This window comes from Protopterus annectens, chromosome 9.part0, assembly GCF_019279795.1.
Source record: "Protopterus annectens isolate FY-2018-M chromosome 9.part0, PAN1.0, whole genome shotgun sequence".
NCBI classification, from domain to species: domain Eukaryota; kingdom Metazoa; phylum Chordata; order Ceratodontiformes; family Protopteridae; genus Protopterus; species Protopterus annectens.
The window spans coordinates 751,151,923-751,177,650 of NC_056743.1; the positions used below are offsets into that span (position 1 = coordinate 751,151,923).

The 25,728-nt window shown below is 40.1% G+C and overlaps 1 protein-coding gene across 2 annotated transcripts in view; it reads left to right on the plus strand.

Annotated features, from left to right (window-relative positions):
- Positions 1-25,728, plus strand: part of LOC122811507 (1-phosphatidylinositol 4,5-bisphosphate phosphodiesterase delta-1-like) — a 969,949-nt gene that overhangs the window by 809,403 nt on the left and 134,818 nt on the right. For both annotated transcript variants that reach the window (XM_044083389.1, XM_044083388.1), the window contains exon 7: positions 25,529-25,673. In XM_044083389.1, the coding sequence (XP_043939324.1) occupies positions 25,529-25,673 (145 nt within the window). The remainder of the gene's footprint in view (positions 1-25,528; positions 25,674-25,728) is intronic.

Below are 25,728 nucleotides of genomic sequence, written 5' to 3' on the forward strand. Positions count from 1 at the left end.
TTGTTTTTTAGGGTAGAGCACTGATCTCCACGGACCTTTTTCAGACTCAGCCTATGAGCTGTGTCTAGTTACATGACTTGCTTAGAGTCACACAGTTAGGCAATGGAAGCTGAGAGAGTCAAACCTTGCACCACTGAACCACAGGAAACATCTCCTTAACAGCTCCTTTACCTCTAAACCAACCACCAGACCTGTAAAAACACAGTGGAGGAGGCCCACTTTTGATTGCTAAACAAGTTATTTTGTGTGATTGTTACTGCTGCCTACTTTTATTTCTGCATTTTACAGTATTTTTGGTAAAAAAAAATGCTTTTCCCATCACTGTTGCTGCATTAATACTGTCTTGAAATTGCTTTCAGTAAGGGACTTCCAGGTAGTCGTTTACTTAGTTTGTGGTAGCATTGCAGTTGTGCATATCTTTCACTGAGTTTTTAAATTAGGAGGACTGGGTTTTTTCATCTTGTGGCAAGAGGTGTTTGCCTTTGAGAAACGTACAAAAAGGCTCATAGTGTAATCATTTTATTGGCCAGAATTTTCTGTTTTTTTATGTGCTGCTATAAATTTATCATGTTTGTGCAGAGCTGCTTAACATGCAGTGGTGGTTAGCAGTGCCCTCTGTTGTAGCAAATACCTTGAAAGCAAAATTTTTGCATCGAAAGCTCCATAAGACTGTACCCTGTAAAACAGGAAATATAGATCAGATACTTAGCACATCAACAAGCTTAGAGCAGATAATGGCCATCAAGTAGAAATACCTGTAAATGTAGTAGATTTCAGTATTGTGTAAACGTTACAGTTAGTATAATTTAGTATTTTCCACCATAGTCTTTCCCCTAATAAAGTACCCTTATTAGTCTGCACCAACAAAGCAACCTTAATAGCCTTTTAACCCCAGTACACCACCCCTTGTACCTCACCAGTCAGTCAAAGAATTGGACAGCATGAACATTCAGTTTCCTAACTTTTCTGTAGCCATCCTGGTGAATATGGGCATCTTGAGACAATGTAGAAATTATCTCATGTTTACTGACAACCACTCAGTCCTTAAAGCAGAAACAGACACAGTGCTGAGGCACTTAAAAGCAATCTTCTTAAACAAGAAAGATTGCCTACACCATGAAGCATTGCCTAGACCACTAACTGGCAAAGTTATGCCTCAGCAAGCCCAAAGGCACTCAGAAAAAAACAACACCTAACACCACACATACAGTCACACTCAATGGAATTCCAAACACTAAACCCCTAAGGCAAGCAAACACACATCCAAGGACTCTTGTCATAGTGGCCTCCATTGTAAGACATACTGACGCCCCTCTAACCGGGAGAAAGTAATGGTTAGTAGCATATCTGGAGCAGGAATCTGCCAAATCACACATGCACTCAAATCATTACACCATAAGTTGCAGTATGATTCCATCATAGTCCATGTAGGTGTAAATGACCTGAGACATACCACCTTGGACTATATGAAGAGAGAAATTATGGAGCTCCCAGACTGTGTGTCTCAGGCTGGTATGAGCCTAGCATTCATAGGTTCATAGTTTAGTAATAGGCTATCGGCCCTAAGGCCTATACAAGCCTAGCCATAACAATTGCCTGGCTATTTCTTCCCACAATATTTACTTCAGTGGACCCCAGTCTAGAAGGGCGACTGTCGTGATCCCTGGGGTGAATTTCCTATCTCCCATCCAATCATCAAGGTTCCTTTTAAAGAGGGTCAAAGAGGCGCTCTGCTTGACATGTATGGGCAGTCTATTCCAGGCTCTGGGGAGTCCCTGGGTTAGGAACCTTTCCCTCCAGCATGTTTTGTTCATTGTGATGACAAGGTTTAGATCCCTGGAGTGTGTGGCTCTGAGGGATTGGGATTTCTTTAAGTGTACCATGTCCAACAGCTCTGCATTTGACATGGCCTTGTATGTTAAGCAGAGATCGCCTCTGAGTAGACGATATGTGACAGAGTATAGCTGGAGTTTTTTTAGATGGTCAGCATAGGGCATCTTGTTTAGGCCTGTGATTCTTTTAGTGAGGTATTTCTGCGGCCTTTCCAGTTGTTGCTGATGTCTTGAGAGGTACATAACCAAATGGGGCATTGTATTCTATAATGGGGATGAGTACAGTGGGACAATGACCTCATTTTTTCTAGATGAAAAGCCGTTAGTGATGAGGTGTGCTACATAGAAGGATTTCCTGACTGTTGTGGCGATGTGGTTATCGAAGGTGAGACCACTGTCCACCTGTGTCCCTAAGTCTCTTATCGCACTTTCTGTGTTTAGTGTACTACCACCTATATGGTAATTCATGGGTACATGTTTTTCCCAAAGGGGATAACTATACATTTCTTGGCACTGAGCTTGAGCCCAGTGCTTTGACACCAAGCATCTGTTTCTGTAAGGCCCTTTTGTAGAATATCTACATAATTTGGGGATTCAGTAATGGCTCCCAGTTTGCAGTCATCTGTGAACTTTGTTAGCCAGAGTCCCTTAGTGTTGGCCTATACTTCAGAGAAGTAGATGCCAAACACGAGCAGTCCCAGGACTGAACTCTGAGGTACTGCACTTGTCACCTGTCTGGAACTGTATTTGGAGTTGGCTACTTTTACAGTGTGGGTTCTGTCAGTAAGCCAGTTGGCAACCCATCGAGTAACGTAGGGATTAATGCCCAGCTTAGTAAGTTTATCTATGATTCCAGAGTGGGGGATGGTGTCAAAGGCCTTGGCGAGGTCCAGATAGGCTGTGTGGACTGCCATACCCTCATCCACAGCTCTGGAGACTGATTTGAAGAAGTCAATCAGATTCAGGAGACAAGATCGGCCTTTCACAAACCCAAACTGGGTGGGGACCATTGTTTGAAGGTTGCCAATGTCTTTGTTTATAAGTTTCATGATAATACGTTCCATGGCCTTCCAGATCAGGCTCATCAGACTGATGGGGCAGTAGTTCCCAGGATTCAAGGTGAATCCCCCCTTGTGGAGTGGGATAACTGTAGCTGTGCACCACTCAGTGGGCATGAAGCCTCAGGTGAGGCTATGATTAAACATGACACTTAGGTGAGGTGCCAGTTCATTTTGTAGTTCATGTAGTACACAGCCTGGGATGTCGTCTAGTCCCATGGATGCTGTATTCTTAGCTTTGGAGAGTGCGGTTTTTACCTGTGTGGCCATTATTACTGGAATTTGACAATACTTTGGTATTGAGATGGGCCCTTTAGGGGGTGAGAGGGGGGTGAAGTTGGCACTGAATCGATCTGCCAGGCTATTGGCAATATCCTTGGGATCAGTATATTTAATGCCATTCTGTTGTAGCTCAGAGCAGATCTGAGCATTGCCAATTAGATTCTTGACATAGTTATAGAATGCCTTGTGGTTGTCTTTGGAATCTTTGGCAATTTTATTTTTGTTGAGGCTGGTAAGGGAGTTTTTTGCCTCCTGGATTTTCCTCTTTTCTGCAACAGTTTCTTCCTTTTGTTGTAAAGTTTGTTTTTGGCATAGGACCACCAGATTGGCTTCCTTTTTTGGAGGAGAGTGTCTTGGTTCTATTTGGGATGGCACGATTCATGCATGAGTGGATATGCTCATACAGTGCCTTAGTGTAGGATTCAGCAGTCGAACTTTCAGTTCCCATTTACATGGATGTCATGAAGTGTGTCACTTCTGACTTGAGTAGCATGAAGTTGGCTTTGGAAAAGTTTTTTATCAAAGTTTCCTTACTGGGGGGTGGGGGAGGGATGTGGGTGTCAAGGGTGATTAGCTTATGGTCAGATCTGACCGAGAGGGTGACCATAGCTGTGGAGCATCGATTTCCCATGTTGGTAATGTCCAGGTCTAGGATATTGGAGCCCTTAGTGGGACTATGGATTAGTTAAACCAGGGCATTGGAATTTATGAATTCCAAGAACCATTGGGCAAAGGTGTTGGTACACGAGTAGTTTTCCCAGTTAATGGCAGGGTGGTTGAAATCATCCAGTATTAGGATGTTTGGCTGTATCTTAATATTTTCCAGTATGTTTTGAAAGGTGTAGTGAGAATCTTGGGGCATGGTGGGGGATCTGTAGCAATCTACAATTTGGATTGCAGTCTTAACTAGTGTTATTTGCACCTGGAGAATTTCAGATGCATTGTGTTGGGCAACTAGCCTGGAGAATATGGACACGCCTCCACCTTTAGTGTTTTGGTCCTGGTTTGGTGTCCGAAAAGTGTGGTAAGAGTTGTAGCCTGGTATTGCAGGGGTGCTCTCTGGACCCTTGAACCAAGTCTCAGTTACTGCAGAGATATAGATGTTCTCCATTTTTAGGAGCGCCTTAAGAGAGTGCATTTTGAGGTTTAGACATCTAGCATTGAGTAGCATTACCTTTGATTTTGCATGCTTGTACCTGTTACGGTGGTGGTTTTTGTCCTTTGAACTTTGCCTAAAAAAGGCACTATAGCGGTGGCAAGAGCCTTAGCCAGTAAACTGAATCCCAGGGGTGACAGGTGCAGACCGTGTTTGGCAAAGCATCATGGTCTGTTGATCATGTCGTCCCAGGCAGACAGATACTGAATCCCCTTTGAATGTTTCCAGGAATTTAGCCAATTGTTGAAGTCAGTCATTTTGTCCTTATACTCTGGTATCATTTTGGGCGAAGGCAGGATGCTACTTAGGGCTAGGGTCATACCTGCCTGGGCCACATGATCTGAGAGCTCTTCTATGACTCTTTTCATGTAGTCCAGGGAGGTACGTCTCAAGTCATTCACCCCAACATAGACAGTGACAGAGTCATATTTGTACTTGTTGTGGAGTGACTTGAGTGCATGCGTTATGTGGCAGATCCTGGCACCCAACAGGCAGCTGACTGTAATTTTCTCCTTATTCAGCCTGGTGAGTGGGACATCAGTGTGCCTGACTATAGAGTCACCTATGACTAAAGTGTTGGGTACATTGTCTTGCCTTAGGGGCTGTTGTTGGGTGGCACACTGGTGTTGTGAGCTGTGTTTGTTCGCATTTCAGCTTTGGAGGTCTTGTTAAGGGCCTCTGCACATGAGGGTTTAGTGTTGCTATGTGAAGGTGTTGGTGGTGTGGGTTTAGAAGGGCTATATGTTGCTTGAGGTGTAGTGCGGGTGTTAACCTTCTCCTCTTGACTGTCTAGCACAATCTTGGGTGGAGAGAGCTTTGCTTCCAGTGTGGCTATGTAAGTGCATCTTTCGCAGGTTGAGCAGCATATTTCCATCACTGAGGATGATGCCACAATGTGAGCAAAAGATGATTAATTTTAACAGTCGTCTGCCTTTCTGGTATAATTCTAAGGGGAGCCAATGTTTGTCAGCATGAGAGGACACAGTTAACAGACCACGCTTCTTTGCCAAGGATGGTCTTCACCTAGGCTTTTGAATACTCACTGAAATGTATCCACCTCCATAGTGCCTTTTTAGGCAATGCTAAATTGACTTTTTTTTAGGCAATGCCAAATTGACAAACCTACAGAAATAACAAAATCAGCTTATCGGAACCACTGGGTATTACTGCTCAATGCCAATAGCATAAATAACAAAAAAAAAAAAAAAACTACACTCCATCCAAGCCCTCCTCAGGCTCAGTAATAGACATCTATGCAGTTACTGAGAGATTGTTTAATGCTTCAGTTAGTACCTCAGCAGTGCAAGGTTTCATTTGTCTTCCTACACTTTTAGACCAGTAGCTACACAGACAAAGGCTAAACATGGAGGTGTCTTTATATACATCAATAACAAACATACCTCTATGTTGGTCAAACAAGATGATGTACTAGAGTTCCTCCACATGCAAATCATCAAAGACAACATTCCATACCTTCCATGTCCCAAGAAACTCAGTATGCATACTTGGACCTACTGGAGACACTTACCATACAACTTAATACCCTACTCATGGGAGACTTTAATTACCCCTCTATAGACTCAGAATCCAACATGGTCTCAAATCTACAGACACTGAGATTTCTGGACTTTGTGAATACAAGCATCCTTGAGATGATAGTGAGTGCACCCACTAGAGGCTCCAACATACAGAACATCACAGTCATAAATATGATAGAACACTGCAACCCCCCCCCAGTGTCTCATTCTTCCTGGTAGGGCCCGACCACAAAGTCTTCTTCAAAATCAAACTCAACTCTGTAACCCTAGTAAAGCCAGTGACAGAAATTATTCCAAGTCAGACTACATTTTATTAAGTGATGGGTTGGCAAAATTCAGTACCTGTCTGAAACTCTGAGAACACAGCAGCCTATAATGGATTGCTCTAAGAAATTCTTTACAAGTATGTCAATGCCTGCCAGTAGTAAACCCAGAACTCCCCTCAGAAACAAACAGCCTTGGTGATATCCTAAGTTAAACATGTTATACAACAAAAGGAAAAAAGTTATGGCAAAAATCAGGAAGGGTAATTCCAATAAAGATAAAAACTGTCTCAAACAAAATAGGCAACAAAGTGGGCTAATTAGGTCAGACAAACCCAACTATGAAGTTAAGAAAGCTTCTCCGGTGAAAGATAATCATAAGGCTTTTTAGAGCTATGTCAGAAACCTCAAGGGCAGCATACAGCAATGTGCTAAACTGGTGTTTAATGGTGCCACATTTACCAAGCCTGGCGATGTAGTGAACCTGACATCAGACAAATTCATTTACAACTTCACCCCCCACCCTCAAACCATCTCCCAAGAAATAGCTACTACTTTATGTGTATAAATGTAAATAGAAATGTAACTATTCTTTGTTTAACCGGAACTTAGTGTAATGCAATGTAAGCAAATGAAGCCTTTTTCCCCTGGGCCTCCACTGAAAATTGCTATTATCTAGTCAGGCTTTTCCTGTAAACAAAGGCAAATAAATAAATATATGTAAGAAATACCCTCAAACATAATCCCTTCAATTATAACTAGGGAACATGTACTGGCTGCTCTTGCTAAAGCCAAAAACACAGCCTCAGTGGGCAGCGATAACATCCCAAGATGCCCCCTGAATAGTCTAAAAAATGATTTATCAGGACCCCTGGTGTCACTATTTAACTATAGTCTTAAAACATCTTTGTGCCACAGGAATTAAGGACTGTGATGGTCATTCCCCTTTTGTAAGGGTAAACCTTCAACAAGTCCTGGAAACTATAGACCCATTAGTCTGACTAGTCTTATTTGCAAAGCCATTGAAAGAATTGCCATGGAAATTATCAACAAGGAAATAGGAGAAACAAACAAGAGAAATAGCTCAGCAAAAAAAAAGAGAGAAACTAAATTTATTAACTAAGCACTTTCATCCTCAAAGACACAGAGTTCATCAGAGTTACAGAAATACTAAGGTGAAGTCTTTTATACACCAATCAATAAACACATAAATAATTAGATAATTAAATAATTAAATATAATTATAATGTCTTAGAGGTGAAATATTTTATACACCAATCAATAAACAAAAAATTTGATAATTAAATAATTAAATATAATTATAATGTCTTAGATCTTCTATCCTTAAGAAAGCACTTAATATTAATCACTTCGTTCAGACCTGGAAATTTATCGGCCCCCAACTTCAGTTACCATAAACTTTGTTTTTGCTCAATCACATTTTTATAATCATCTCCCCTATTATTTTTATTAACAATTTGTAATCCGTGAAATACATTTTTTATGTTCAGGAAACAAAGCTAAATGTTTATATATAGCATTATTAATCTTAGCTTTCTTAATGTCATAACTCTGTTACAAAAAACATTTACAGAATTTTCTAGATGTCATTCCTACATAAAAAGCAGCACATACTTGACAAGTGGCAACATAAGCAAGTCCTTCTGTGGGGCAATGGTATCTCATAGTAAGATCTAAATGTTGAAATATAATAAACTTGGTATTACTCATAAAACAGCATGCCTTGCAAGTCCCACAAGCTAAGGTACCATAGAATAAAACCTTATTCCCATCCAAATTATTCTTTAAGTTTTTATTTTTCTTTATACTATCTGTGTTTTTCTCTAACCACTTTAAATAGTTCTGGATTTCCCTTAATAATATTCCAATTATTAACCAAAACAGACTTCAGAAAAAAATTATCCAATGACATATCAAAAACACACGAAGTAACATGGGGTGACAGATCTTCTGATTTATGACAATAATTATTTAAAAAAAACAGTACTCAAAAAGGTACTTATCTCTTTTAAAACTTCCTGAATATTAGAATCCAAAATATGAGCTTTATAACCTTTTTCTAAAAATGTATTTTTAATAGTATAAAATTCATCATGTAATAAATTGTCATAAGTAGTAAACCTGGAAGCTCTAATAAATTAACTTTTTTGGAATATTGTTTTTAATATGAAGTGGATGGTTGTTGTCATATGACAAATAATTATTAACAATGGTATCATTCCTATATATAGAACTATACAATGAATGTGTCTCCATGTTAATACTAACACATATCTAAAAAAATGCACTGTCAAATCACATCCACTTATATTTTAAAAAGGTGATAGTGAATTAATTTCTTCCAAAAGAAAAATCACAAAAATCAGTAGAACCATTAATTACAAAAAACAATCTACAAACATAAAATAATTTTTAACATGTTTATAATGTTCTAATTGAAAAAGTAATTCATACTCCCACCATCCTAAAACAAGGTTAGCAAAGGAAGGGGCAGCAGCCGCTCCCCATAGCAACACCTTACAATTGTTGATAACAAACATTACTAAAAGTAAAAAAAAAATATTTAAAATGGCATCCATAATTAATTTTAACATTGTCCCAGTCTATGTGGTGTGTTAAAAATAACCTAAAAAAATCAAGTCCTTGAAGCATAGAGATAGATGTGAATAAAGACTGTATATCAACTGTAAAAAGAGTACTGTCCATCATCACAGAAAATTGTCATAACTTGCCTAAAATATTTCCTAAATCCTTAATATAGGGGCATAGATGTTATACTAATGCATTAATCAAAGAATCTGTATAAATTGATAATGTTTCACTTACTCACCCAATGGCTGATACTATGTGTCTAAAGGGGGAGGTTATCACAGTTTTATATATCCTAAAGATACCGAATGAAACCACAATCTTAGGTTCCCTAACCATTAAAAATTCAAAATTTTCCAAATCAGTATAACCTTGTTCAAGTAATTCAAGTAAAATATTATGAATATACTGAAACTGTTTATGTATATAAAACAAATTTACCTTTTTATATTCAAATGCATTAGCTAGCGTTTTTTCAATAGCCAAAATATAATCTTTAATATACATAATAACCATACCCCCTCACTTGTCAGCCTTCATAAAGTGCGAATTGTATCTTTCAACAAGTTCATGTAATGCTTTATTTTCTTCAGTATTAATATTAAAAAGCTTTTTATAGGAAACCATCTTAAACCTGTCATGGTTTTTTCTTCACAAATATTAGTGAAAACTGACAAGGTAAGTATAAGAGGGGGAGTGTAAGGTTTGTAAGGTTTAAACAATATATTCTTACTTAATTTAACATTATCTAACAAAAAAAATACTCAACTTTCGAATATATAATTTAAAGTCTCTCAGAACACAAGCCAGATTAGCTGTCCTGGCAGGAATAAATTTAAATCCTCGAAGTAAAATTCTAATTTGTGGTTCTATAAAGTTTTCAAAAGTCAAATTCAAAATATAACTGTGCAAGAAAGTTTTAGTGTTCAGTATGGTCGATGACCCGTTCCTTGTCCTCTCCCTCTTACCTTGTAATTCCACTCGTAACCCATTTTTGCATCTAGGGATTGTTGATAAACATCTAGAGATGTTGAATTTCCGAAATGAGTTTCTGTTGTTTTTTTGTAAACCTTCCTTGGCCACAAAATGACTGGACCTTTGTGAAAGTAGAAACTCGTCGAGATTATCTAAAAAAACTTCTTCACTGGCTGAAGATAACAATATCAGACCATGGGACTAAACCAAATTGTTTTTGTTTGCAGCATTGGTGGGGACTGAATAAGATGTACCACTTTTGTATGCATCAGTGTCTCTCCGTATTTTTTTTTTCTTGAAATAATAACTTTCATGTCATTATCAGTCTTATTAAAGACTAAACTAGTTGTGTATAAGGAAATGACTGATATAATGGAACCTTCCCATAAATCCTAAATACAGTTGATTTACCTGTGATGGCAAAGTCATATTAGATATTGTCTAGCCTGGGTCCCTGAAACAATTGCAATCACAGTTGGAGGCAAGGTAAGTCTCACTGTGGATCTCAAGAGTGGATAGAAATTCCTAGAGGCTATCTTGGAGAAATCTTTTAACCAATCACTAACTCAAAGTCTGACCAAGATATTTGTGGGTGAGAATTGACTTTATCAGTGTTTTATGACAGTTGTACAGTCGAGGAGTGATTAGTTGAGCTCTTCCCTAAGCCTGTTCAAACACCATTTGGACAATAGATGGGATGTGTCGCTTATAGACAGGGGCAGCTTTTAGATACCCTAAGGCACAGTCCTATACTAAAGCCACTCTAGTCCTTGGGAATTGATAATTGGGAAGTTGGGGTATAAATACCTTGGTTTAAAAAGGCTCTAGAGTCAAGGGATTGGGCTAACTTGAGGAGCCTACTAGCAAAGTCTGATATGCTAATTTCTAGTTTATTATCTCTTCCCTAGTTCCAGAGTTTAAAAAGTCACTCTGTAGTCCTGTTTGTTTAGAGGCAATAGTAGTTCTGCTTGCTTTTAATGTAAGCAGCTTGTATGTGTTTAGGGAAGTGTGTACTTTGTGAAGTTGTGGTTTCAGGTCATTTATGAATATCGAAAACAGAAATGGGCTCAACACTGACTGTTGCAGGACTCCAGAAATGAGTGTTCACAGATCAGAGAGGAAGTTGTTGTGGGAAACATTTAAGATACATTTGATTAAACAACTGTTTATCCAATTGAGAAGACCATCTGTGAGACTAAGGTTTTGAAGTTTTGTGATAAGTATTGTGTAAAATGCACTATCAGAGGTTCTTTCGGGTCAGTAAAGAGAACACCAGTTAACATACCCTACTTCGTGTTACAGTTGTTGAAGTGAGTAAAAGGCTGTGCCAACCAGGGTACTGAATACATTAAGGAAACTATGCTATGGGTAAAATAAAAGACCATATATATTTACTTAAACCAAAAGCTGGGTATGGGCAGTTTTTTGTAATGCCTTTGCTAGGTGGCATGAAAACTGAGTGGTGATAATGTTGAAGGTATTTTGTGGGGGTGGGGGTATGGTGGTAATGTCTGAATTATGTGAGAACTATTCTAGTGGTCAATAAACAGTTCAAATGTGGGTAATATGTTTGGCAATACTGGGGTCCTATTTTGCAGAAATTTAGGTGTGTTAGGCAACATCTGCCATTGCAATCAATGCCACTTACTTTGATCAGTTTTTTGATAGCTGATTTAGGGATAACTTTGATGCTGATGTGTGCTGTTACTGGAAATGACTGTGGTTCAAGAAGATTAGAACCTAGTGAGAGTTTTTCTCAGATTGCTGTGTACAGGTGATGTGTGGCCCCTGAATTGAGAGAGAAAGTTATCACATAGTTTTGATGATTTAGGGTTTTGATAGCTCCTAGTAATTTGATTGATGGTCTTATAAAACAGTGTAGGACTGGACAACATGGAGTTTGCTTTCTACTTTAACCACCTTTTCTGAAACAATAAAGATAGTTTTCAGGGCATGATAGTGTGTAAAACCTTCGTAGTGTGTCATCTTCCAAGTTATCAGCACTGTTTCCATCATTGCCAGTCCATGCCCCTGATTTTCATTTCATGCCTAATGTTGAAAGTTAGCCAGGAAAAATGGTTCAGTTTGAGTTTGTGGGTCTTTATGGAAATAGATTGTTTAGGTTAGGATTTAGAATATACAGAAGTACACCCAGGGCTGCTATAGGAGAGGTTTGTCTAACTAGTTGTTGTCAGTCAGGGACAGTTAATTTGATTAGCAGTTGCATTTCTAATTGCTCGGGTTCTAGTCTAGTTTGCATTAAGAAATGATATTACGTTTATAAATCAGTAGCAGATACAGATATGTCATGTTCTGGGAGGCATGCTGGTGTGTGTGTTTGTGTGTGTGTGTGTGTGTGTGTGTGTGTGTGTGTGTGTGTGTGTGTGTGTGTGTGTGTGTGTGTGTGTGTGTGTGTGTGTGTGTGTATGTGTGTGAGTGTGCTTGTGTGCGTGTGCTTGTGTGTGTGTGTGTGTGTGTGTGTGTGTGTGTGTGTGTGTGTGTGAGTGTGCGCGTGTGTGCGTGTGTGTGTGTGTGTGTGTGTGTGTGTGTGTGTGTGTGTGTGTGTGTGTGTGTGTGTGTGTGTGTGTATGCATTTATGTGTGTTTCTATGTATCTGTGTGGGTCTTTGCGTATTTGTGCATGTATGATGTTCTTCGTGTTTCACTGTTGCAGTCATTACATTTGGGTTATCTGCTTGCAGTAGCCCTCAGTCAGCCTGATTAACAAAGTCTTGGGTCCTGCGTTGGTTGCTGTGCCTTCTTCCATGACGTCAGGTTGTCAGGGGTATAAAACATGCAGCTGATGCCATTACATCAGTCTTTCTTGCCGTGCGGTGCCCGAAGCAGAAGCAGTTCGTAAGTGCCGGTCGGCCGACTCCTGAAATTTTCGTTTTTGAGTTTCAGAACCGAAGTCTTCAACTAAAGCTAAGTACCCCATTGGGGAAACTGTTTCTTGCTCCTTACCGATGTCAGTAAAAGTTAATAATTGCATTACTTGTGGAAAGCAAATACCTCATAAAGATTTTCATTCGTACTGTACTCCTTGCCTAGGCCCTGACCACTTCGTACCTTGCTGTTGGTTTTGTGCTTTATTTAATCAGCGCACTATCCATCGTCAGTATATTTTCGCCTCTAAATATTTCAGTTCTTGGTTTAATTATCCAGAAATGTCATTTGTTAGCCATCCGACTACCGGGATTTCAAAAAAACGCAAAGATAAAGACAGAGACAGGCCGCCGAGGTCCAAAACTGCCGATGACACTTCTCCTAAGCCAGTCGCCAGTTCACCAGTACTCAGTGAGGTGCTTTTGCAGCCCCTGATACCCACTACTTCTGATTCGCAGGCCTCTACTGAGACCCATTCGGAGTCCAGTATGCCGCAAAATGCTTCAACTATGGAACCCGCGGATGTCTCTACCTTGTATGGTTCCGGAATTGCTGTGCAGGCACCGGCTTCTGAGGGTGTATTCAGGCCTATGGACTTGCTTATTAAACCGCCAACTCCTTCTTAATTTAGGCCTAAATCTCGAACCATGCCTAAAATACTGATGCCCAGGCCGCATGCTCAAGCCTCTATGCCTAAAAAACAAATGATAAGAATGGCTGAAGAGACCTAGGACTGAAGTTGTTTACGAATCTTCTGACCAGGATTCTGATTTTTCTGATTCTTCTGATGATCTGGATTTGCCCTTATCTACTTATGAGGATTCTGATGCAAAGGACTCTATTCCCTCTGCTTCCCCTCCAGACCATTTTTCTTTTGGGGAAACCTTACATACTCTAAGGGAGCATTTCCACTGGGAAAGCCAGGATTTTTCTGATTCAAAAAAGAGGCTTAGGGATTTCTTACTCTTGCCTCAGCATAGGCCTTTAGCTGTTCCTCCTGTGCTAGACATTGTTGATGATGCTTTTTCGGAATATAGTTTGTCCCCTGATTCTTTGCCTCCTGCTCCCAAAAAAACTGACAGATATTACAGGGTTCCTGAGTCACACGAGTTCCTTTTTAAAAATCCTATTGCGGATCCAGAGACTATTTCACAGGGACCCAAGGGCATTAAGGCTTCTACTGCTAAAAATCCTACCCCTTCTAATAGAGACTCCAGGGTGCTGGATAGATAGGGTAAGAAGGTTTACACTTCTGCAACCTTGGCCATTAGGGCTTTAAACTGCCAGTTTCATATGTTAAAGTATCAGCAACATGTTATTGGATTACTTAAACAGAAAATTATGTTGATTCCTGACTGTGCGGAAAGTAAAGAATTATAGGATTTAATGCATTCTGCTGAACAGGTTGGAAAACATACTTTGCATTGTGGATTTGATTCATTAGAGGCCTCTTGCAGGGCTGCTGTTACTGGGTCTGTGCTCAGAAGGCATGCTTGGCTTAAGGAGCAATCTTTGCCTGATCATGTTAAAGCTAAATTGTTGAATGCTCCCTTAAATCAGGACTGCCTGTTTGGCAACAAGGCTGAGGAAGTTCTTAAAAAGATGGAAGATAAAGTTAAATCTATGCAAACAGTTAAAGATTTCTTACAAGTTCAGCCTCCTAGATTTAGTAGGCACTGGCCCTCTAAGAATTGTTCCTTTCCAGCCGCTTCAAGGTCTTCTCAAGCCAAACCTAGACACAGCAGAAACCCCAGTTTTCAGTCCCAGGGGACACACAAGACTAAGCAGTGGGGGGTTTCCGCACCCAAATCAGGGAGTAGTAAGACTCCCCCCTAGGGAAAACTGTCTCAATGACTTGCTTTTAAAACTTCGAAGCACTTCCCAACTGAATGCTCCTTTTGGTGGAAAGATTGGTCTGCAGGCCAAAAACTGGGAACTCATTACCCAGGACAAACGGGTTTTAAATATAGTGTCCCAAGGATACAGATTTCACTTCCACACCTTACCAACACCAAGCAGGTGGCCAGATCTACCCCCAAATCAGTGGGCAGAGGCCCAAAATCAAGTACTCTCTCTCTCAAGCATGGGGGCTATTCAGTTGGTACCAGAAGAGGAAAAGGGACAAGGTTTCTATTAGAGACTTTTTCTGGTACCCAGAAAAGGCAATACATGGCGTCCTATCCTATACCTTTCTGGTGATTCCAAAATTCAAGATGCTGACTCTTCACCAGCTGCTTCCTATGCTAGGCAAAGATGCATGGTTGGCAACACTAGACTTAAAAGAAGCATACCTGCACATCCCTATCAGGGAGTCTTGCAGAAGATACCTACACTTCAAAGCAGGCTACATGCATTATCAGTTCTCTGCACTGCCTTTTGGCTTATCTACTGCACGCAGGGTATTCACAAAGTGCCTAGCTCCAGTCATTGCATTCTGCAGGCAAAGAAATATTCAAATATACCCTTACCTGGATGATTGTCTAATTCAGGCAGAAAGCCAGGACATACTTTTGAAACATCTGGCCTTTGTTCAAAGGGTACTGACTTGTCTGGGGTACACCATAAATGAAAAGAAATCACACCTGGTACCCTGTCAACAAATTATATTCCTGGGAGCAAGCTTAAATACAACTTCCCAGATGGCTTTCCTCATGCCAGAGAAACTGACGCATTTGACAACCTACTTCAAACAAGTGGCCACAAAACCCAGTTATCTGCAAGGCAAATACTGCAAGCCTTGGGGTTCATGGCCTCCTACATTCTTCTAATTCCATATGCAAGGCTGCATATGAGGAAACTGCAATGGTATCTCAAAAGCCTATGGTATCAACATTCACACGATCTAGAAGCTATGATTCCTATCATACCTTGCCTGCGCCTAGAGTTCCTTTGGTGGGCAGAGGCCTGCCACCAAAATAAGGGACTACCATTCACACTACCCCCTGCCACCCAAACCTTAACAACAGACGCATCAGACTATGCATGGGGGGTTCAACTCGCAGGGAAGTGCATTCAGGGCAAATGGAACCCAAGTCAAATGCACCTACACATAAATCAAAACGAAATGTTAACTGTACAGAATGCTCTGACAGCCTTCAAGGACCACATTCTTCCAGGACAAGTAATGGTAAAGACACACAACACCACAGTCATGTGGCACATTAACAAGCAGGGGGTACACACTCTTACCCCCTCTGCAGACTAGCCATGGCATTGTGGAACACAGCCTTGAGGTACCAAGTGAATCTACAAGCTCAATTCCTGCCAGAAAAACTAAATACACTGGCAGATGGACTAAGCAGAAACCTCATGGACCCACACAAGTGGAAACTGGCACCAAGGATTTTTAACATGTTGACAAGCGAATGGGGGAGCCCAGATATAGACCTGTTTGCCTCCCCCCAGAACCATCAATTGAACAAATTTTGCACAAGGATTCCCCACAAACTAGCTTGAAAAGTGGATGCTCTATCCTTTAGCTGGAAAAAAGCTGTCAGTTTATGCCTTTCCTCCTCTGCCTCTGCTCTCCAAGGTACTACTAAAGATCAAACAGGACAAGCCAAGGATGGATTTAATTGCACCAGACTGGCCACACCAACACTGGTACCCCCTCCTGCGCAGTGTGTGATGCTTGGCCCCATGGCACTTGCCTTAGACTCCTTCCCTGTTGTCTCAGCAGGAGAACCAGATTCTGCACCCTCAGCTGCAAACCTTGAACCTAGCAGCCTGGCTAATTATCTAATCTCTCCTTTACCACCCCTCAGTAAATCAGTGATGGATATCATTTTAGAGGCTAGGAAGCCTAGTACTAGAAAATCTTATGCTGCAAAATGGAAAAGATTTTGTACCTGGAACCAATCTCAAGGGATGAGCGCAGCAGTGCCCAATTTACCTCAGATTCTATAATATTTGACTGAGATGCTTCATAAGGGCTTGTCCTTTTCCGCCATCAAAACTCATGCGTCAGCCATTTCAGCTCATTATAGCACAGAGCCTCCCCTCTTCTCTCACCCATTGCTCAAGCAGTTCCTCAAAGAGGCCAAAAACTTAAGGCCACCGAGGAGAGCTCCAACTCCAGCCTGGGACCTTTGTCTTGGAGAAACTCACTCTTCCTCCTTTCGAGCCAGCTGCTACAGTAGATTTAAAATTCCTTTCCTGGAAAACAGCTTTTCTTTTAGCAATCACTTCTTCAAGAAGGGTATCTGAGTTACAGGCCATTATGGCAGTGGAGCCTTTCATCATTTTTCATGCAGACAGGGTGTCCCTCAGAACCAATCCCTCCTTCATGCCCAAGGTGGTATCCAGTGTGGCTCTTAATCAGTCCATTCATTTACCTACCTTCTTTTCTAACCCACAGAACAAAGGGGGAACAGATACTGCACTCCTTAGATGTGCACAGACAACTTAAATTCTACTTGGACAGGACTAAACCTCAAAGGAAATCTGAACAACTGCTGGTAGCATTTGCTGCAGGGACAGAGGGGAAAGCTATTTCAATGCAAACCATTTCAAAATGGATAGGCCACTGCATTCATTTCTGCTATAAGCACCATGGAAAACCCATCCCACAGGGCATCAGACCCCATTCAACCAGGACTGCATCTGCCTGTACAGCCTTTCTTAGGGGCGTCCCTACAAGGGACATCCTAGAAGCTGCTACCTGGAGTTCTGTACATACTTTCACCAAGCATTATCATTTGCCAATTTTCTCTAAATCCAGAGCTGGTTTTGCCACTGCAGTCTTGCAGGGCCTTATAGCTGGTCCTAATTCTATTTAAATTCCTCCTCCCAAACTTAGCTTTGGGAATCTTCCAAATGTAATGACTGCAACATGTTCGAGTGTATTCACCGTTGCAGTCCTGGTTACCCTCCCTCCACCCCCCTTTCTTCTTTTGGCTATACCTCTACTCTTACTTACTATGCTCAAAAATCTTTTTGGTGTATTTGCTTTTTTGTTGGAGGTATATCCTTGTATTATAGATTTAATTGCTTCCCATTAAGGGGGCACCTGACGTCTGGAGCAAGAAAAACTGATGTAATGGTGTCGGCTGCATGCTTTATACCCCTGACTACCTGATGTCACAGAAGAAGAGACAGCAACCGACATAGGACCAAAGACTTTGTTAATCAGGCCGACTGAGGGCTACTTCAAGCAGATAACGCAAATGTAGTGACTGCAGCAGTGAATACACTCGAACATCTACATTTATGGTAAGTTTACACAACTGTACTTTTCTGCATGTCTGTATGCACTGGTAGAGTGTTCTTTGTATGGCCTACTACTACTACTACTACTGCTGTGTTGTTGCTCTGGTACTTATCATTCATTGGCAAAATAGTGGTTTCTAGCCCCTTTGTAAACCCTGATAATTGCATTGTATCTCTGTCTCAGGTAACTGCTCTGGTCTATGATATGCCTGAATGAGTAGTGTTATGCTGTTATTCATGCTGATTTGTCTGTTTGTATGTGCTGCATACTATCTGTGCATTTAGCACACAGCACCATATTTGTTCTGCAGACACGTTAGGCAGTTGCTTGAGTTAAGTGCAGATGTCTTCATGCTTTTTCAGTGCACTAGTCTTATGCACTGCATACTATGTTTATGAGTCTTGCCCACATTGCCTGGATAAGAAGTAACTAATTTAATTTTATTTAATTTTAATTTAATTTAGTTTTTGTTTTACCTTCTCCATGAGGCATGGGTTACTGCTGTTTCAGTCACCTAGTGACAACCCACAGTCAATGACTGGTACAGTAACAGGAGTAAGTGTTGAGGAAAACTTCAGATCTGGTGTATACTGGAGGGTTAACCGTTTGAAGCCCGTTTTATTTTTAGAATACACACACCCTGGTGTTTTATACATTCTGGTATAAAAGCCTTACATTTTTGTGAGATTGTAGTAATTTATTTAGAGCTTCCCTGGGCCTGGCTTGGACTACAAGGTCTTGAATTGCATCTAAAACCATCTGTGGGCCTACAGAGCTGATATAACCATCTGTCTCAGTACTATTTAACAGTGTGCCATTTATCAATTTGTTTGACTTTAGCACTGTTTTTCAGCCTACTCTTGTTAAAGAAACACCATTTATTTTGTACTGTACTGCTCTTAGGTCGTTTTAAGAGTACTGTGATACTTCCTAACCTCCTCTGATACTGCAAAGCCTGTTCTGAGTTTGCCAAAGTTTTCCCTAAGTTTGCCAAAATATTTCTAAGTTCTTCACACTTTTTCTGTGTTTTTAGAGGTTTTCCTACATTTGAACATATATATATATTTTTATTTGGGAACATTTCTCAGGGTTTGTGAACTTATTTCCAAGGAGCCCTCATAATGCAGGAGTTCTGACTTTTGTTTTAAATCATTTTTACAGCACTTGAGCTCAAAACCAGTTTGTTTTACATTAAGAGGGTTTTTTTCTGAACTCTGGTGGGAGCTGTCTGTCTAGAGCCAGGATCTTTCAGATAATGCATGTACTTAGGTCTTTAAACCACTAGTACCAGTATGACACAGTCATAGTCCATGTGGGCAAAAACGACCTAAGACTTACCTTACTGGACTATATGAAGAGAGATATGATAGAGTTCTGTGAATATGTGTCCCACACAGGTATGAATCTAGCCTTAAGTAGCATCCTACCTTCACCAATGGTGCAAAAATTAATTGACTTCAACAATTGGCTTAGTTTCTGGTGTCACAACAGACGGATTCGATATCTGTCAGCCTTTAGGGACATGATCGACAAACCATGATGCTTTGATAGAGATGGTTTGCACTTGTCACTACTTGTCACTACTTCACTTCTGGATACTGACAGAAACTTTTATCTATCCCCATAGTGCCTTTTTTAGGCCGTGCCAAGTTGTTAAACCCTGTAACGTAACAAAATCACTCTTGACTACCTAAAGGTACTACTGTTCAACAGTAGGAGTGTAAATAAAAACAATAAACTCCCTGGAAGTACTTCTCATAATGGAGAACACAGGCATATGTGCAGTCAAGGAAACATGGTTCAGAACAGGGTAGGCTATCAAAGGTTATGCCTTTCAGACATTTCAATTGCACTCAGCTTAGGGTAAAACAAAGGGAGAAGGTGTCTCAGTGTTTATAAAGGACAAGTAAACTGCTAGACTGCTGTAACAACATGACTCGCTTGAGCTGCTCCATGCCCAGCTAATCATAGGTGTGACCCCTGTCACATGCTTGCTAGCTACAGATCCCCAACATAAGCCTGGAAAATCACACTTCCTATCTAAATCTACTGGAATCTGTTAACATTCAGCCTAATACCATACCATCCCTCCATAAACTGGGAGACTTATATGACCCACAGTTCACTTGCTGAGAGATTTTTGGACTTCAGTGCAAACACCCTGGAACAACTAGTTAGCTCCCCAGCTAGAGGTACAAATATTGTAGACCTGATACTCATGAACATGGGGGGATGCTGATCCTTTCAATGCGTTAATTCCTTCCGGTAAGATCTGACCACAGAATTATCTCCTTCAGTATTATAACAGACCTAGAACCTCCATCAAACTGCATATCTGCTAAGAACTTTGCTACGGGCAGTTACCTAAAATTATGTAACACCTTATTAAACTTCCAAGCCCCTTCAAACCCAGATGACACTGAAGCCTACTCTGTGCTATACATAAAAGCACTGTACAACAATATTCATAGCTGCATAGAGAAGGCACGAGCCAAAGCTATGATTGCTGGCAAAAATAAACCACCCTAGTGGACCCCTAGCATAAATAGGCTATTCGACAAAAGGAAAAACCTCTCCAAAGACAAGAAGGAACAGACAAAACTGCGCATAAAGACACTCGCCAATCTAAACAAACATTCACTCTAAACAAACAAACTAGATAGAGAGCTGGTCATGTCTGGAAGAGCAAACTATGAGGCAAAGATAGATTCCCAGGTGAAAGATAACCATAAGGCTTTTTGTAATTATGTTCATAACCTCAGGGGAAGCACTCAGCAATGTGCCGAGTTAATCATGAATGGCAACACTTACAGTCAGCCTGAAACTGTAGCAAACCTGCTGGCCGACAAGTTCAATTCAGACTTCTCTCCCTATCACCTCCTACCACACCCAAAGAAATAACCACAACCATCCCCGTACTGGTCATTACAAGGGAACAAGTCCTTACTGTGCTTGCTAAAACCCAAAACACAGCTTCCATGAGTCTCAGCAACATTCTAGTTTAATAGCTTAAAACACAGTCTATCAGGTCTACTAAAACCTCTCATTAAACACAGACTCCAGACAAGCTTTGTGCCAGAGGACTGGATGACTGCAACAGTTGTCCCTCTGCACAAGGGTGGCCCATCATCTGACCCAGGGAACTACAGACCCATAAGCTTGACCAGTCTCACCTGCAAGCCCATGGAGAGAATTGTCATGGACCTGATCAGTAAATCTCCAAACACTGGACCAGAAACAATTTGGTTTTGATAAAAGGAGGTCTTGCCTGTTTCATCTGGTGGACTTCTTTGAGAAAGTCACCAAGGCCATGGATGGGGGAAACAGTACACAACACGTATCTAGACCTGGTGAAAGCCTTCGACACAATCATAGATAAACTTACTGAGTTAGGAATAAACCCCTACATTGTCAGTTGGATAGCAAACTGGCTCACTGACAGGACACATATTGCCCAGATAGGTGAATCTCCTTCCCATAAGAAAGCTGTTACTAGTGGTGTCCCACAGGGCTCAGTGTTGGGACTCCTCCTGTTTGGTATATACTTCTCTGAAGTGAAGGCCAATGTTGGGGGTCTCTGGCAAACCACGTTCACTGACAACTGTGAGCTGCATCACTGAATCTCCAAATGATGTTAATATCCTACAAACAAGCCTAAAAATGACAAACGACTGGTGCCAATACATGGTCTAAGACTAAATGTTAAAAAATGTGTAATCATATCCTTCAGTAAATCAGATATCCCTGCAAATTGTAATATTGATAACACACTCCTAAAAGTAGGCCCAGTGGTGAGGGACCTAGGAAGACAGATCATAACCTAAATTTTGACCATTAGGTAGCTACGGTAGTGAGGAAATCCTTCTGTGTGGCTGAACTTATAAGTAAAGGCAGGCATCAAGGTCAAAGGAAGTCATAGTGTTATTGTACTTGGCTCTTATCAGGTCCATAACAGAGTACAATGCTCCCTTCTTCATGTATCTAACCAGGCACTTACACCAAATTGGAGCAGCTCCAGAACTTTATTACTGAAGAAATACAAAGTTTAATAGACATGTCATATGCAAACTGACTAAAGGCCCTATCCCTTTACACTGTTTCATATCATTTATTGATACATGACTTAATGCCTGATGTACAAAACATTCTGTGATCCAGCCCTGATGAAAATGTTGCATATTTGCAAGAAAAATTTTATGAGGGTTACACTTTCCATGGACCTGAACCTTATTTGTGACTCTAACAGAATTTGTTGGAGAGACAAATATATATCCCATACGCTACATCATCTATGGAATAAACTTCTCGTCTTCATAAAACAAAGCCCGTTCCTCACTCTGTTCAAAAAGAATTGGGATAAATGGATGGGGAACTGTAAATTCACTCCCAGGGTACTGCCTGTGTCCCTTATGGACAGAGGCAGTCTGTGAAATATCTAAGGGCTCAAACATCCAAAGATCCACTACCCTGATACTGCCCCATCCCATATCTGGGAATTAATATTTAATATTGTCATTTACTGTGTATTATTTGTTAGACTGCAAAGGCTGTTATGCCATTAGCTTAGTAATCACCTATGGACCCGGAGATGTGTACACTTTCAGAAGAGTGACAGCTTGTGCTGTAGCCATGAATTGACACTTGTCACTAATGGAAACGGTTAGTGGCTGTGCTGTTCTCTGAAAGAAATGCTGTGTATTCCATTTATTTATTTATTTACTTGGATTTATTAGCTGTAAATGGGTTTGTCCTTGAACCCTTTTTAACCTCATGCACCATGCAGTACATTTTGCAAATATAAATAATAACACAGATCACACCCCACAAGATAAATATTTCATTACCAAAAATGTTAAGTGAAAACAATCCAAGATAAAAACAGGTAACGAAACAGCCAGGCAGTTCACTACACATATGCTTTATTTGAACAAACGGTAAGCACTTTCGCTAACAAGCTTCTAAAGACCATATTATTCCCACTAAAACTTTTCTCCTTAAATACTAGTCATAACCAATCACAGTAGAATAAACAAATTAATCAATTAAGAACTTGCTATCTTATCAAAAATACAAACACAAGTAAGAATACGTATTTATAAATACATTTTGCAAATATGTTTAAATGTAATCAAGAAAAATAGGTTATAACTGCACAATATTACAAAACTATGCAAAAATGCAGCTGTTGTAGTGATACAAGAGATTCAGACATGCTAATGATGCATTTTTGTGTAGTGTGTTGATATGAGGTATTGCCAGCTATGCCAGGAGAAGTAGGGCCGTGGATATGTACATATGCTAGCATAGCTAGCTGGAGTTTTTTAAAGTACTGTACGTCATTTGTATATCAAACTGATTTGTACAGGTGCTTGTGTTGAAAATGTATTTGAAAAGCTGCTTGTGTTAAAAAAATATACCAACAGTGTGTCTTGCTGGACAGAAAAAGAAATACACCTGTATGTCAGACTGTAATGTAACTGTAGAAATTAATATATTGTAGCAGAGGATACTGGAAGAGAAGAGGTTAATCTCAGTCCAGCTAACTTTGAAAAGTAGTCTGAAATTAAATTACTTGTTAAGCCATAAAGATTGCATCTTACAGTTGTGATTGCAGCCAGAGAGGAAATGTCTGTGAAAACAAGGACTAGAAATTTTGCTGTATTGTCCTTAGCTGTGAACTAACTGCTACTCTGAAAGGGTGGAAATGTTGAAATGGTTTTATGGCTTCCAGATGTTATAGCACATCTTAGCAAAGCTCTGTCTGTGTGTATGGTAACACATATGTGCAGTTCAGTTTCTAGTAAAGGGGATAGCATGGAAAATAGAAATCAGATGACCAGATGTATGTGATTTAATTATGTAATCCAGTACAAAAAATATGTTTTAATACTAGATGAGACTGAAGTCTCAGGGCAGTCTGCTTTTGTAACCTGACAAACAAGGGTCTCTCACCCACTTTGTCTTGCCTCGCTTTAGTAAGTAGCCAGGGAATAGTAATTCTTTAGATCAATCAGGAAAATGTAGTGAGATTAGTTAAGTATTGTTTTTCTGTATCTGCGTGAATTTATTCATCTGTGTTATTTTTAATATTTCCTGTGATTGAAACTCTGGTGTTTATTGTAAATAGATATTTAGTATTTTTATGTTCTTTTATCATTACTAAATAAATTTAAACTTTTCATTGTAGCTTGTCTTTTAGAGAATATTTTAACCTTTGAGAGTACTTATATTTATTTGATGATACTGTGACCTCTCCTGAAAGCCTTGCTGTTTGGTCAACATTACCATTTGTTGTAATATTAATTTCACTCAGTATAATTGGTTACCCTTGTAAGATCCTTAGAGTAGCTGACTTTGGAGTATCTGGTGGCAGTAACTACCTTATAGTCTGGGTAAAAGGTAGCAGAGTAATTAATCTGTGACAGCCTTCCCTAGGCCTGTGTGTGTGTGTATGTGTGTGTGTGTGTGGGGGGGGGGTTGTGTGTGTGTGTGTGTGTGTGTGTGTGTGTGTGTGTGTGTGTGTGTGTGTGTGTGTGTGTGTGTGTGTGCAAATCAAGTCCCAAAGATTGTGTGTGTCATTTACTTGGAACAGGGACATAGAGCACTGGTTTCATAGAGAGAGTAGTGGAAGCCTTGGCTTGGATACTCGGCTGAGGAATTAACTCTACAGGTGTGCCAGTGGGGAGTCTTATTGGGGCTGGGGAGAAAGGGGGGGAATCCAGCCCCGGACTGAGTGTGTTCCCTGTGTTCTCTTAATGGAAACTGTGCTTGATACAGAGAGCTGCATCTGGAAATACTGTATGTCTCTATTTTTGTTCCATGTGAACATCCCTTACCAATGTCAGTGCTGAGGATTCAGGCTCCTTGATTACTGGCCCAAAGGAGGGACATCATATGGAGTGTAGTACATATAGTGTTTTTCAATGTATACATTCAATAATGTTTAAAGTGTTTATAACATTGTAAGATTATATGTTCTATGTTCCCATAGGAAGGAAGAACAAATCACCATGTGTATTTAAAAAAAAATTAGTTCTCATAGGCAGTGAGGACAAATAATATTCAAGTACATGTATCAACTAGGCTTATATACTTTAAGTGGCATAACTGATATAAGTTTAGTCTAAGTATTAGAAAAAAGAAGATTGAAGAATCAGGTTAGACAGTGGAAAGCTGAGGCATTTTGTTGATATCCATTGTCCCTGAAGCAGTTGAAGGAGTAAGAATTTTTCGTATTCTTGGTAATGTTTGTGGGTGATTTCAGTTTGTAAGGACAATCTTCTTGAAGGTTTTTTCTGACTGGTAGACCAAATTGTGGTCTTTCTAATACTGGGAACTCTTCAAAGTTATGTTGCAGGTTTGTAAGTGGAGTTCTTGGCTTCAGCAGTTTTTGGTAGGGTATATTCAAGTTTCACTTGAGTGCCACTTTGCATCATGTTATTTGGGTTTTTCCCTTATTATTTCCTGCTTCAGATATATAATTTTCAGTTTGTAAATAAAAGCAACAATTTTGTATTTAAGCATTTGTGATTCCTCTGTCTCTAGTTGCCGTTTTGGTACAGCTGGTAGAGTAACAATAAAACAAAACTCTCAGAAAGATTTTTTTTTCAGATTCTAATTTGATTACTTGATTCCATTTCATTCTAAAGTTATAGTCAAACATGCTGTTGTGTTTGCAATTGGAAATGCATGTAAGGGAATGTCTTGTGTTCTCTTCCAGGGCCCTCGGCAAAGGGTGCCGCTGTGTGGAAATGGACTGCTGGGATGGCCCCAATGGTGAGCCAATTATTTACCATGGATATACCCTCACCTCCAAAATCCTGTTTAAGGATGTAATTCAGGTTATCAAGGATCATGCTTTTAAGGTAAGATTTGTTTCATTCTTTTGTTAACCTGGTAAACTTACTAGGCATACTCGTA